General features: G+C 44.9%; 1 protein-coding gene across 2 annotated transcripts; it reads right to left on the bottom strand.

Annotated features, from left to right (window-relative positions):
- Positions 1 to 5536: 5536 nt before the first annotated feature.
- Positions 5537 to 14910, bottom strand: LOC135531542 (CMRF35-like molecule 8). Of its 2 annotated transcripts, none has more exons than XM_064959559.1 (7): positions 14539 to 14910; positions 14109 to 14432; positions 13680 to 14009; positions 10247 to 10408; positions 6805 to 6903; positions 6625 to 6677; positions 5537 to 6347 (listed from the first exon to the last, which is right to left on the bottom strand). In XM_064959559.1, exons 1-7 carry the CDS (start codon positions 14579 to 14581, stop codon positions 5964 to 5966), a joined length of 1395 nt encoding a protein of 464 aa, XP_064815631.1. In that variant the 5' UTR covers positions 14582 to 14910; the 3' UTR covers positions 5537 to 5963. The 2 variants fall into 2 exon arrangements, with proteins under 2 accessions (XP_064815631.1, XP_064815632.1); XM_064959560.1 differs by having other exon boundaries at positions 14109 to 14360.
- Positions 14911 to 15121: the final 211 nt, after the last annotated feature.

The following is a 15121-nucleotide window of genomic DNA, read 5'->3' as shown; positions in this document are numbered from 1 at the left end:
TTGCTGTGTTGAGTGGTTGGTAGGTGGAGTCTTGGGTTGCTGTGTTGGTAGGTGGAGTCTTGGGTTTGGTTGAGTGGTGGAGTCTTGGGTTGCTGTGTTGAGTGGTTGGTAGTGGTGGAGTCTTGGGTTGCTGTGTTGAGTGGTTGGTAGGTGGAGTCTTGGGTTGCTGTGTTGAGTGGTTGGTAGGTGGAGTCTTGGGTTGCTGTGTTTAGTGGTTGTAGTGGTTGGTGTGGTGGAGTAGGTGGAGTCTTGGGTTGCTGTGTTGAGTGGTTGGTTGGAGTCTTGGGTTGCTGTGTTGAGTGGTTGGTCGGTGGAGTCTTGGGTTGCTGTGTTGAGTGGTTAGGTGGAGTCTTGGGTTGCTGTGTTGAGTGGTTGGTAGGTGGAGTCTTGGGTTGCTGTGTTGAGTGGTTGGTAGGTGGAGTCTTGGGTTGCTGTGTTGAGTGGTTGGTAGGTGGAGTCTTGGGTTGCTGTGTTGAGTGGTTGGTAGGTGGAGTCTTGGGTTGCTGTGTTGAGTGGTTGGTAGGTGGAGTCTTGGGTTGCTGTGTTGAGTGGTTGGTAGGTGGAGTCTTGGGTTGCTGTGTTGAGTGGTTGGTAGGTGGAGTCTTGGGTTCTTGGGTTGTCTTGGGTTGCTGTGTTGAGTGGTTGGTAGGTGGAGTCTTGGGTTGCTGTGTTGAGTGGTTGGTAGGTGGAGTCTTGGGTTGCTGTGTTGAGTGGTTGGTAGGTGGAGTCTTGGGTTGCTGTGTTGAGTGGTTGGTAGGTGGAGTCTTGGGTTGCTGTGTTGAGTGGTTGGTAGGTGGAGTCTTGGGTTGCTGTGTTGAGTGGTTGGTAGGTGGAGTCTTGGGTTGCTGTGTTGAGTGGTTGGTAGGTGGAGTCTTGGGTTGCTGTGTTGAGTGGTTGGTAGGTGGAGTCTTGGGTTGCTGTGTTGAGTGGTTGGTAGGTGGAGTCTTGGGTTGCTGTGTTGAGTGGTTGGTAGGTGGAGTCTTGGGTTGCTGTGTTGAGTGGTTGGTAGGTGGAGTCTTGGGTTGCTGTGTTGAGTGGTTGGTAGGTGGAGTCTTGGGTTGCTGTGTTGAGTGGTTGGTAGGTGGAGTCTTGGGTTGCTGTGTTGAGTGGTTGGTAGGTGGAGTCTTGGGTTGCTGTGTTGAGTGGTTGGTAGGTGGAGTCTTGGGTTGTTGTGTTGAGTGGTTGGTCGGTGGAGTCTTGGGTTGCTGTGTTGAGTGGTTGGTAGGTGGAGTCTTGGGTTGCTGTGTTGAGTGGTTGGTAGGTGGAGTCTTGGGTTGCTGTGTTGAGTGGTTGGTAGGTGGAGTACATTTTCATGGTCTGGTCTCTTCCCTGCACCTGGGTCCAACCTCACCACGTCACACAGCACCACAGGTGATTTCCACTGTGAAAGATCTGAGGCAAGGCAAAAATGGCCTTCTACACCATCAACAGGAACAACAAATTCTGTCTAAATATACTTAACCCAGTTTTAGAAAGCAGTTATTGCCCTTGATGGTTGTGTTGAATGGGATGTGCTCCCTGACCCAACATTCACAAAATGGGACAAACAACACATTGAGAATCTGAAAGCAGAATTCTACATGAACATCCTCTTACAAGGTAAAACATTAAATAATGCCATGTAGAATTAGGACCTCACGCTATACTGAGGTATGATGCAACCTTTAAATGAGGAACCACTGTAGCAGTGCTAATGAGAGAGGACGCCAGAAGCATTGTTCTCAAGTGAAGACAGGCTATGTGCAAACTGCCCACAAAATGAGGTGGAAACTGAGCTGCACTTCCTAACCTCTTGCCAAATGTATGACCATTTAAGAGACACATATTTACCTCAGCTTACACAGAACCAACAATTATTCCAAAACAAATCCAATGTTGATAAACTCCCACATCTATTAGGTGAAATATCACAGTGTGCCATCACATCTATTAGGTGAAATATCACAGTGTGCCATCGCATCTATTAGGTGAAATATCACAGTGTGCCATCACATCTATTAGGTGAAATATCACAGTGTGCCATCACATCTATTTGGTGAAAATCAAGTGAAAAATGACATCTATTTGGGATAGAGACAGACAGACAGACCAGACAGACGAGACAGACAGACAGACAGACAGACCAGACAGAGAGACAGACAGACAGACAGACAGACAGACAGACAGACAGATGGGACAGAGACAGACAGACAGACGGGACAGAGACAGACCAGACAGACGGGGACAGAGACAGACCAGACAGACGGGGACAGAGACAGACAGACAGACAGACAGACAGACAGACCAGACAGACCAGACAGACAGACAGACAGACAGACAGACAGACAGACAGACAGACAGACAGACAGACAGACAGACAGACAGACAGACGTGATAAAGGAAGAGACTGAGTTGGATGGTGATCATAGTAACCATAGCAATAGAGGCTATGGTGTCAGCAGCAGCTCTCCACAAAACCTCAAGTAGTTGCATCACTTCCTCTTGGCCTCTGAGAGACTCACATCTATACCATCAACAACATGACAACATAGTCCCCGCTACCAAATAATAGAATACTATTCAATTATAGCACCACTGAAATCAGTAGACATGAAACTTAGAAGCACTCTGACTGTCCTGCACCAGGAGAGTAGTCTGAGGGAAGGGCATCAAGAGAGAGAGGAAGTGTGTGTGTGTGTGTGTGTACATACACTCTTCAGATCTTGTTACAGAGTGTGTGTGTGTGTATATACACTCTTCAGATCTTGTCACAGAAGTGTGTGTGTGTGCTCACTGTTAGAGCAGACAGTCCAATATCTAGTCAATATAATACTTGTGTGTGTTGTACATACACTCTTCAGATCTTGTTACAGACGTGTGTGTTTCATGTGTGTGTGTGTGTGTGTGTGTGTGTGTGTGTGTGTGTGTGTGTACATACACTCTTCAGATCTTGTCACAGAAGTGTGTGTGCTCACTGTTAGAGCAGACAGTCCAATATCTTGTCAATATAATACTTGTAAACGATTTCATTTAGCCAGAGAGACTTACAGGAGCAATTAGGTTTAATGCCTTATTTCATCTAGTCGGCTCAGGGATTCAAACCAGCTACCTTGCAGTTACTGGCCCAACACTCTTAACTGCTGGGCTACCTGCATCCCATAATAGATTATCTTTGTTGTCAGGAGGAACGGTCTTTAGAAGTCAGATGTGTTTTTTATTTAGTTAAGAATAAACAACACGAGATACAATTCAGACACAATCACATCATTAAACCAACACAGTAAACAGATTTAAATTACACCAAACATCACACTATACAAGTCATTATCATCATCAACATCATCACCATCATCACCACCATCATCATCACCATCACCACCATCATCACCATCACCACCATCATCATCACCACCATCATCATCACCACCACCATCATCATAACCATCACCACCATCATCATCATCACCACCACCACCACCATCATCATCATCACCACCATCATCAACACCATCACCACCACCATCATCATCACCACCATCATCATCACCACCATCATCATCACCACCATCACCATCATCATCACCACCATCATCATCACCACCTCCATCATCATCACCACCATCATCACCACCATCACCATCATCACCATCACCACCATCATCACCATCACCACCATCATCATCACCACCATCATCATCACCACCACCATCATCATCACCACCACCATCATCATAACCATCACCACCATCATCATCACCACCACCACCACCACCATCATCACCACCATCATCAACATCATCACCACCACCATCATCATCACCACCATCATCATCACCACCATCATCATCATCACCACCACCACCATCACCACCACCATCATCATCATCACCACCATCACCACCACCATCATCATCACCACCATCATCATCACCATCATCATCACCACCATCATCATCACCACCATCATCACCACCATCATCATCACCATCATCACCATCATCATCATCACCACCATCACCACCACCACCATCACCACCACCACCATCATCATCACCACCATCATCACCACCATCATCACCACCATCATCATCACCATCATCACCATCATCATCATCACCACCATCACCATCATCATCACCACCATCACCACCATCATCACCACCATCATCACCACCACCATCATCACCACCATCATCATCACCATCATCACCATCATCATCATCACCACCATCACCATCATCATCACCACCATCATCACCACCATCACCATCACCACCATCATCATCACCATCATCATCACCACCATCATCACCACCATCATCATCATCATCATCATCCAAATAATAATATTAATAACAACAGTAATAATAATTATAACTATCATAATAATAGTAACAACATCAACAATAATAATAATCTATTTGGTGGTTGGGCTTGTTGCCGTGGTTATTGAGTATTGACGGTGAATGTCGTCACTAAGTAAAACACAACAGATGAGGAAATCTGATCAGACAGATCAGAAAAGGGAGAGTTGTTTCTCAGACAGCTCCATGACACTGTGTCTCTGATGCTGATGGTTTTACAAATGTTTGTTCATCAATGATCAGGGGTTGTTGTATTTTATTATCAGACTCCACCCTTATAGTGAGACTCACTGGCCTCCTAAATTGCAAATCAAGTGGTCGCCACTGTGTGTATGGCCCATGTGATTGGTAGCCAGTGACTCAGGTGTCTCTGGGGCCTTTTTTCGTTTGGGCAGAAGTCAATCTTCCGTTCTCTCTTTTCTTTCCTCTTTCCTACGTCCTCTCTCCTCCTTCCTCTCTCCTCCGTCCTCTCTCCTCCGTCCTCTCTCCTCCGTCCTCTCTCCTCCGTCCTCTCTCCTTCGTTCTCTCTCCTCTGTTCTCGCTCCTCCGTTCTCTCTCCTCCGTTCTCTCTCCTCCTTCTCTCTCCTCCGTTCACTCTCCTCCGTTCTCGCTCCTCCGTTCTCTCTCCTCCGTCCTCTCTCCTCCGTCCTCTCTCCTCCGTCCTCTCTCCTCTGTTCTCTCTCCTCCGTCCTCTCGCCTCCGTCCTCTCTCCTCCTCCGCTCCTCCTCTCTCCTCCGTCCTCTCTCCTCCGTTCTCTCTCCTCTGTTCTCTCTCCCTCCGTCCTCTCTCCTCCGTCCTCTCTCCTCCGTCCTCCTCTCCTCCGTCCTCCTCTCCTCCGTCCTCTCTTCTTTCCCTCTCTCCTCCGTCCTCTCTCCTCCGTCCTCTCTCCTCCGTCCTCTCTCCTCCGTCCTCTCTCCTCCGTCCTCTCTCCTCCGTCCTCTCTCCTCCGTCCTCTCTCCTCCTTCTCTCTCCTCCGTCCTCTCTCCTCCGTCCTCTCTCCTCCGTTCTCTCTCCTCTGTTCTCTCTCCTCCGTCCTCTCTCCTCCGTCCTCTCTCCTCCGTCCTCTCTCCTCCGTTCTCTCTCCTACGTCCTCTCTCCTCCGTCTCTCTCCTCCTCCGTTCTCTCTCCTCCTCCGTCCTCTCCTCCTCCTCCTCCTCCCGTTCTCTCCTCCTCCTCCTCCTCTCTCCTCCGTCCTCTCTCCTCCGTCCTCTCTCCTCCTTCTCTCTCCTCCGTCCTCTCTCCTCCGTCCTCTCTCCTCCGTCCTCTCTCCTCCGTCCTCTCTCCTCCGTCCTCTCTCCTCCGTCCTCTCTCCTCCGTCCTCTCTCCTCCGTCCTCTCTCCTTCGTCCTCTCTCCTCCGTTCTCTCTCCTCCGTCCTCTCTCCTCCGTCCTCTCTCCTCCGTCCTCTCTCCTTCGTTCTCTCTCCTCTGTTCTCGCTCCTCCGTTCTCTCTCCTCCGTCCTCTCTCCTCCATCCTCTCTCCTCCGTTCTCTCTCCTCTGTTCTCGCTCCTCCGTTCTCTCTCCTCCGTCCTCTCTCCTCCGTCCTCTCTCCTCCGTCCTCTCTCCTCCATCCTCTCTCCTCCGTGATTGGTTGCCAGTGAGTGTATGTCTCTTGTGAATGGTTACCAGTGTATGTATGTCTCTTGTGATTGGTTGCCAGTGTATGTATGTCTCTTGTGATTGGTTGCCAGTGACTCAGGTGTCTCTGGGTTTGCTGACTGTGGGCTAGATGGGAGGATTCTCAGAGGAGCAGTGTGGATGATTGACAGTAGAGTAGGTGGGGCTTTGACAAAGTTCACAGTAGCATAGTCACATGATGAAGTGCCCTCTTTAGCGGTGGTGACTCTGGCTTCATTGGGACTGCTGGGAGTCTTGTGGAAGGTGACGCTGGCGTAGTGGAGAGAGTCAGAGTGGCTTGTGGGTAAGTTGGCGGTGGCGTAGATGGTGGAGTCTGACTGTAGGGGGCGCTCCATTATCTCCTCATAGTCACCATCACCATGACAACCCTGGAGAGGAGGAGGAGAGAATAGTATGACACTCACAAACACGCTCAACACAACACATAACACGCTCAACACAACACATAACACGCTCAACACAACACATAACACGCTCAACACAACACATAACACGCTCAACACAACACATAACACACTCAACACAACACATAACACGCTCAACACAACACATAACACACTCAATGACATCACTCAATCACAAAAACTAACAAGCAAGGTCAACACCTGTTGTACTCGGGAGCGTGTGATTTGAACATATACTGACCCCTGCGTTGTTGCCTGTGTCTGGGCTCACTCTGTGTGTTGAAGAGACAGATTCTGTGGAACACAGGGTAGGTTAGTGTGTGTGTGTGTGTGTGTGTGTGTGTGTGTGTGTGTGTGTGTGTGTGTGTGTGTGTGTGTGTGTGTGTGTGTGTGTGTGTGTGTGTGTGTGTGTGTTTCTCACCTGTGATCTTGGTGTATTTCCATCTGTAGACGATAATCAGGCTGATCACTAGCAGTAACACTACCAGACTAACAGACACCATGATGACCACTGAGGTACCTGGAACACACACACACGCACGCGCACGCACACGCACACGCACACGCACACACACACACACACACAGACTGGTTAGACAAACCTGCTGTTGCACTAACCTGATCTCATATCATAACACTAACCTACCCTCATATATAACACTACATACAGACATGTCTACCACTAACCTACCCTCATATCATAACACAAACCTACCCTCATATATAACACTACATACAGACATGTCTACCACAAACCTACCCTCATATCATACCACTAACCTACCCTCATATCATAACACTAACCTACCCTCATATCATACCACTACATACAGACATGTCTACCACAAACCTACCCTCATATCATACCACTAACCTACCCTCATATCATAACACCAACCTACCCTCATATCATAACACTACATACAGACATGTCTACCACAAACCTACCCTCATATCATAACACTAACCTACCCTCATATCATAACACCAACCTACCCTCATATCATAACACTACATACAGACATGTCTACCACAAACCTACCCTCATATCAAAACACTAACCTACCCTCATATCATAACACCAACCTACCCTCATATCATAACACTACATACAGACATGTCTACCACTAACCTACCCTCATATCATAACACTAACCTACCCTCATATCATAACACTAACCTACCCTCATATCATACCACTAACCTACCCTCATATCATAACACTACATACAGACATGTCTACCACAAACCTACCCTCATATCATACCACTAACCTACCCTCATATCATACCACTACATACCCTCATATCATAACACTAACCTACCCTCATATCATACCACAACATACAGACATGTCTACCACAAACCTACCCTCATATCATACCACTAACCTACCCTCATATCATAACACTAACATACCCTCATATCATAACACTACATACAGACATGTCTACCACAAACCTACCCTCATATCATACCACTAACCTACCCTCATATCATAACACTAACCTACCCTCATATCATAACACTAACCTACCCTCATATCATAACACTAACCTACCCTCATATCAAAACACTAACCTACCCTCATATCATACCACTACATACAGACATGTCTACCACTAACCTACCCTCATATCATACCACTAACCTACCCTCATATCATAACACTACATACAGACATGTCTACCACTAACCTACCCTCATATCATACCACTACATACAGACATGTCTACCACTAACCTACCCTCATATCATACCACTACATACAGACATGTCTACCACTAACCTACCCTCATATCATACCACTACATACAGACATGTCTACCACTAACCTACCCTCATATCATACCACTAACCTACCCTCATATCATAACACCAACCTACCCTCATATCATACCACTAACCAACCCTCATATCATAACACTAACCCTCCCTCATATCATACTACTAACCAACCCTCATATCATAACACTAACCTACCCTCATATCATACCACTACATACAGACATGTCTACCACTAACCTACCCTCATATCATACCACTAACCTACCCTCATATCATAACACCAACCTACCCTCATATCATACCACTAACCAACCCTCATATCATACCACTAACCAACCCTCATATCATAACACTAACCTACCCTCATATCATACCACTAACCTACCCTCATATCATAACACTAACCTACCCTCATATCATAACACTAACCTACCCTCATATCATAACACTAACCTACCCTCATATCATAACACTAACCTACCCTCATATCATAACACTAACCTACCCTCATATCATAACACCAACCTACCCTCATATCAAAACACTAACCTACCCTCATATCAAAACACTAACCTACCCTCATATCATAACACTAACCTACCCTCATATCATAACACTACATACAGACATGTCTACCACTAACCTACCCTCATATCATAACACTAACCTACCCTCATATCATAACACTAACCTACCCTCATATCATAACACTACATACAGACATGTCTACCACTAACCTACCCTCATATCATACCACTAACCTACCCTCATATCATACCACTAACCTACCCTCATATCATAACACTAACCTACCCTCATATCATACCACTAACCTACCCTCATATCATAACACTAACCTACCCTCATATATGACACTACATACAGACATGTCTACCACAAACCTACCCTCATATCATACCACTAACCTACCCTCATATCATAACACCAACCTACCCTCATATCATAACACTACATACAGACATGTCTACCACTAACCTACCCTCATATCATACCACTAACCTACCCTCATATCATAACACTACATACAGACATGTCTACCACTAACCTACCCTCATATCATACCACTAACCTACCCTCATATCATAACACTAACCTACCCTCATATCATAACACTACATACAGACATGTCTACCACTAACCTACCCTCATATCATACCACTAACCTACCCTCATATCATAACACTAACCTACCCTCATATCATAACACTAACCTACCTTCATATCATAACACTACATACAGACATGTCTACCACAAACCTACCCTCATATCATACCACTAACCTACCCTCATATCATAACACTAACCTACCCTCATATCATAAAACTAACCTACCCTCATATCATAACACTAACCTACCCTCATATCATAACACTACATACAGACATGTCTACCACTAACCTACCCTCATTTCGTAACACTAACCTACCCTCAAATCATAACACTACATACAGACATGTCTAACACTAACCTACCCTCATATCATACCACTAACCTACCCTCATATCATAACACTAACCTACCCTCATATCATAACACTAACCTACCCTCATATCATAACACTAACCTACCCTCATATCATAACACTACATACAGACATGTCTACCACTAACCTACCCTCATTTCTTAACACTAGCCTACCCTCAAATCATAACACTACATACAGACATGTCTAACACTAACCGACCCTCATATCATAACACTAACCTACCCTCATATCATAACACTAACCTACCCTCATATCATACCACTAACCTACCCTCATATCATAACACTAACCTACCCTCATATCATACCACTAACCTACCCTCATATCATACCACTAACCTACCCTCATATCATACCACTACATACAGACATGTCTACCACTAACCTACCCTCATATCATACCACTACATACAGACATGTCAACCACTAACCTACCCTCATATCATAACACTAACCTACCCTCATATCATACCACTAATCTACCCTCATATCATACCACTACATACAGACATGTCTACCAATAACCAAAGTGAGACTCATACATTTGAATTTGTGAAGTTGTATTTACCAGATCCGTTGAGTGATGATGATGAAGAAGAAGATGATGATGATGGTGATGATGAAGAAGATGATGATGATGATGATGATGATTTTGAGATGAAGGTGGTTGTGGCTGAGGCTTGAAGAGCTGTAGTTGGTGTTGCTGTTGTGCTCATGGTGGTTGGTGCCGCTGAAAACAATGGACAAGTTTTAAAATGTTTTAGCAAGGTGAGGAGAGGGAGAGATGAGGAGGGAGAGAGAGAGATGGAGGTAGAGAGTCATATGGAGAGAGAGTGAGATGGAGGTGAAGAGAGAGAGATGGAGAGAGTAATATAGAGAGTAACATTTGCAAAGAGAGAATGATAGAGAGTGATAGAGACAAAGAGTGATAGAGATAGAGAAAGAGACAGAGAGTGATAGAGATAGAGGGTGATAGAGATAGGGAGTGATAGAGATAAAGAGTGATAGATAGAGATAAAGAGTGATCTCTCTCCATCTCTCTCAATTCAATTTCCATTCAATTCAATTCAAGGGCTTTATTGGCATGGGAAACATATGTTAACATTGTCTCTCTCCCTCCCTCTCTCTCCCAATCTATCTCTCTCTCACTCTCTCACACATGACAACTGCAGGTTTCATGATGACATTTACACTGGAACTTGGGGTTTTATGTCTTGAACACATGACTGCTTAGTGATACTGAGACAGATATAGAAACACAGACATTACAGAGGAAGTTACTTTGTTCTGGTCTAGTGTCTTTTCACACCACTACAAACACACAGACATTACAGAGGAAGTTACTGTGTTCTGGTCCAGTGTCTTTTCACACCTCTACAAACACACAGACATTACAGAGGAAGTTACTGTGTTCTGGTCCAGTGTCTTTTCACATCACTACAAACACACAGACATTACAGAGGAAGTTACTGTGTTCTGGTCCAGTGTCTTTTCACACCACTACAAACACACAGACATTATAGAGGAAGTTACTGTGTTCTGGTCCAGTGTCTTTTCACATCACTACAAACACACAGACATTACAGAGGAAGTTACTGTGTTCTGGTCCAGTGTCTTTTCACATCACTACAAACACACAGACATTACAGAGGAAGTTACTGTGTTCTGGTCCAGTGTCTTTTCACACCACTACAAACACACAGACATTACAGAGGAAGTTACTGTGTTCTGGTCCAGTGTCTTTTCACACCACTACAAACACAGAGACATTACAGAGGAAGTTACTGTGTTCTGGTCCAGTGTCTTTTCACATCACTACAAACACACAGACATTACAGAGGACGTTACTGTGTTCCACTACAAACACCCAGCCTCCACTAACACACTGACTAACATAATGTAGTTATATCTAATATACTGATATAATATAATGCTGTATGTTATTTACATGGTCAGACAGTATGTAACAATGTTACTGCAGGTGTACAGCGTGGGAAGCAGAGAAGACTGTTGGGAGGAGAAAAGGAGGGAGGTCTAATCGCAATGTCTGGAATGAACAGTATCAAACACATAAAACATGTGAATGATATTAAAAATGTAATTAAAAAAAAATATATATATATATTTAACCTTTATTTAACCGGGTAGGCTAGTTGAGAACAAGTTCTCATTTACAGCTGCGACCTGGCCAAGATAAAGCAAAGCAGTGCGACACAAACAACACAGTTACACATGGAATAAACAAACATACAGTCAATAACACAATAGAAAAAGTCTATATACATTGTGTACAAATGAGGTAAGATAACGGAGGTAAGGCAACAAAAATAATAACAGTTTAGCAATTAAACACTGGAATGGTAGATGTGCAGAAGATGAATGTGCAAGTAGAGATACTGGGGTGCAAAGGAGCAACAAACAAAAAGATAACAGAATGGGGATGAGGTAGTTGGATGGGCTATATACAGATGGACTATGTCCAGGTGCAATTATCTGTGAGCTGCTCTGACAGCTGGTGCTTAAAGTTAGTGAGGGAGATATGAGTCTCCAGCTTCAGTGATTTTTGCAATTCGTTCCAGTCATTGGCAGCAGAGAACTGGAAGGAAAGGCAGCCAAATGAGGAGTTGGCTTTGGGGGTGACCAGTGAGATATGCCCGCTGGAGCGTGTGCTACGGGTGGGTGCTGCTTCAGTGACCAGTGAGCTGAGATAAGGCAGGGCTTTACCTAGCAAAGACTTATAGATGACTTGGAGCCAGTGAGTTTGGCGATGAATATGAAGCGAGGGCCAGCCAATGAGAGCATACAGGTCGCAATGATGGGTAGAATATGGGACTTTGGTGACAAAACGGATGGCACTGTCATAGACGACATCCAATTTGCTGAGTAGAGTATTGGAGGCTATTTTGTAAATGACATTGCCGAAGTCGAGGATCGGTAGGATGGTCAGTTTTACGAGGGTATGTTTGGCAGCATGAGTGAAGGAGGCATTATTGTGAAATAGGAAGCTGATTCTAGAGTTAATTTTAGATTGGAAATGCTTAATGTGAGTCTGGAAGGAGAGTTTACAGTCTAACCAGACCCTTTGTAGTTGTCCACATATTCTAAGTCAGAGCCGTCCAGAGTAGTGATGCTGGATGAGCGGGCAAGGAATGGGCAGCGATCGGTTGAAGAGCATGCATTTAGTTTTACTTGCATTTAAGAACAGTTGGAGGCCACGGAAGGAGAGTTGTATGGCATTGAAGCTCGTCTGGAGGTTAGTTAACACAGCGTCCAAAGAAGGGCCAGAGATATACAGAATGGTGTCATCTGCTCAGAGGTGGATCAGAAAATCACCAGCAGCAAGAGCGACATCATTGATGTATACAGAGAAAAGAGTCGGCCCGATAATTGAACCCTGTGGCACCCCCATAGAGACTGCCAGAGGTCCGGACAACAGGCCCTCTGATTTGACACACTGAACTCTGAGAAGTATTTGGTGAACCAGGTGAGGCAGTCATTTGAGAAACCAAGGCTGTTGAGTATGCCAATAAGAATGTGGTGATTGACAGGGTCGAAATCCTTGGCCAGGTTGATGAATACCCAAGACCAGCTCGGAAACCAGATTGCATAGCGAGGAAGGTACGGTGGGATTCGAAATGGTCGGTGATCTGTTTGTTAACTTGGCTTTCAAAGACCTTAGAAAGGCAGGGCAGGATAGATATAGGTCTGTAGCAGTTTGGGTCTAGAGTGTCTCCCCATTTGAGGAGGGGGATGACCACGGCAGCTTTCCAATCTCTGGTGATCTCAGACGATACGAAAGAGAGGTTGAACAGGCCAGAAAGTTGCAAAGATTTCGGCGGATAACTTTAGAAAGAGAGGATCCAGATTGTCTAGCCCGGCTGATTTGTAGGGGTCCAGGTCATGCAATTATCATTTAAATTAAACTACTTTTATCAAATAGATAACTGCAACTTGTGTGTTTAGAGTCGCATGTTAAAGAGAAAGAAGAAGTTTAAACTCACTTATAACACGCAGCTTCACCTGTGTGATCAGTGTAATGTAACGTTGTTCTGTCCTGCTGGTTTCTACTCCACACCAGTAGGTCCCAGTATCATCTTCAGTCAGGTCACTGATGGTCACTGTGGAGAATCTCTCTCTTCTTCTCTTAGAAAGAGAATATCTTCTAGGTTTTTCATGATGTGTATCTGATATCTTGTTTTCACAGTCAGATTCACTGTCTTCTTTGCAGAAATACTTGATGTCGTCCTTATGGTCCTCTGGATAGTTGCATCTGATGGTAGCTTCTCCTCCCAGAAAGGCCGTCTCTGTGACTGACTTCTCACAGCAGTCATCTGTCAACAGGAACACACATCACAACCTTAGTCTAGTACTATAGACTGACTTCATTGACTAGTGGTACTGATCATGTAATAACAGTAAAAGTCTCTCACCCTTCTCGACATCCAGCTCTACCTTGGTATAACTGTCAGGTGCAGTAGGTTTGTCCACTCCACACCAGTAGGTCCCTTCATCTTCTCTGGTCAGTTGTCTGATGATCACCTTGAAGTAGTTTCCTCCATTGTTGTCATACAGAGAGAATCTACCACTGTGCACCCAGGTGTTCCTCAATCCAGTTCTGATTTGATCCTCACATCTCAAACGGTTCTGCCCCGAGCAGAAATATTTGTCACGACTTCTGTCTTCTGTGGAATAATGACAGGAGATGATGACAGTTCCTCCAGAGTATCCTGTCACTTTGAAGGAGCTCAAACGACCTGCCAATCAGACCAGAGAAAATATATGATCTGTAGTAGCAGCCTTTATAAGAAGACTAACTGGATGTTATTACATTGTTATAGAGAGTTATAACAAGCTTATTACCTGTCATGAAGGAGAGGAGGATGACTATCAGCAGGATCCTCATCTTGTTGTTGTTCTCTACAGGTTGGTCCAGGTGTCTATAGGTCCTGATATAATGTTGTGTTCTCTACAGGTTGGTCCAGGTGTCTATAGGTCCTGATATAATGTTGTGTTCTCTCCAGGTGTCTATAGGTCCTGATATAATGTTGTGTTCTCTACAGGTTGGTCCAGGTGTCTATAGGTCCTGATATAATGTTGTGTTCTCTACAGGTTGGTCCAGGTGTCTATAGGTCCTGATATAATATTGTGTTCTCTCCAGGTTGGTCCAGGTGTCTATAGGTCCTGATATAATATTGTGTTCTCTCCAGGTTGGTCCAGGTCTCTATAGGTCCTGATATAATGTTGTGTTCTCTCCAGGTTGGTCCAGGTGTCTATAGGTCCTGATATAATGTTGTGTTCTCTCCAGGTTGGTCCAGGTGTCTATAGGTCCTGATATAATGTTGTGTTCTCTACAGGTTGGTCCAGGTGTCTATAGGTCCTGATATAATGTTGTGGTCTCTCCAGGTTGGTCCAGGTGTCTATAGGTCCTGATATAATGTTGTGT

This window comes from Oncorhynchus masou, unplaced genomic scaffold (assembly GCF_036934945.1).
Source record: "Oncorhynchus masou masou isolate Uvic2021 unplaced genomic scaffold, UVic_Omas_1.1 unplaced_scaffold_1636, whole genome shotgun sequence".
NCBI lineage: Eukaryota > Metazoa > Chordata > Actinopteri > Salmoniformes > Salmonidae > Oncorhynchus > Oncorhynchus masou.
Note: the sequence above shows the minus strand (reverse complement) of the source record. Positions and strands in the feature narration are given on the sequence as shown.

Excerpts from the sequence above, each read along its gene's own strand:
- LOC135531542 (XM_064959559.1), bottom strand. The coding sequence starts at position 14,581 with ATGAGGATCCTGCTGATAGTCATCCTCCTCTCCTTCATGACAG. Across the intron at positions 14,433-14,538 it reads CCTCCTCTCCTTCATGACAG|GTCGTTTGAGCTCCTTCAAA; the intron begins GTAATAAGCTTG and ends TCTGATTGGCAG. Across the intron at positions 6,348-6,624 it reads ACACAGGCAACAACGCAGGG|GGTTGTCATGGTGATGGTGA; the intron begins GTCAGTATATGT and ends CCTCCTCTCCAG.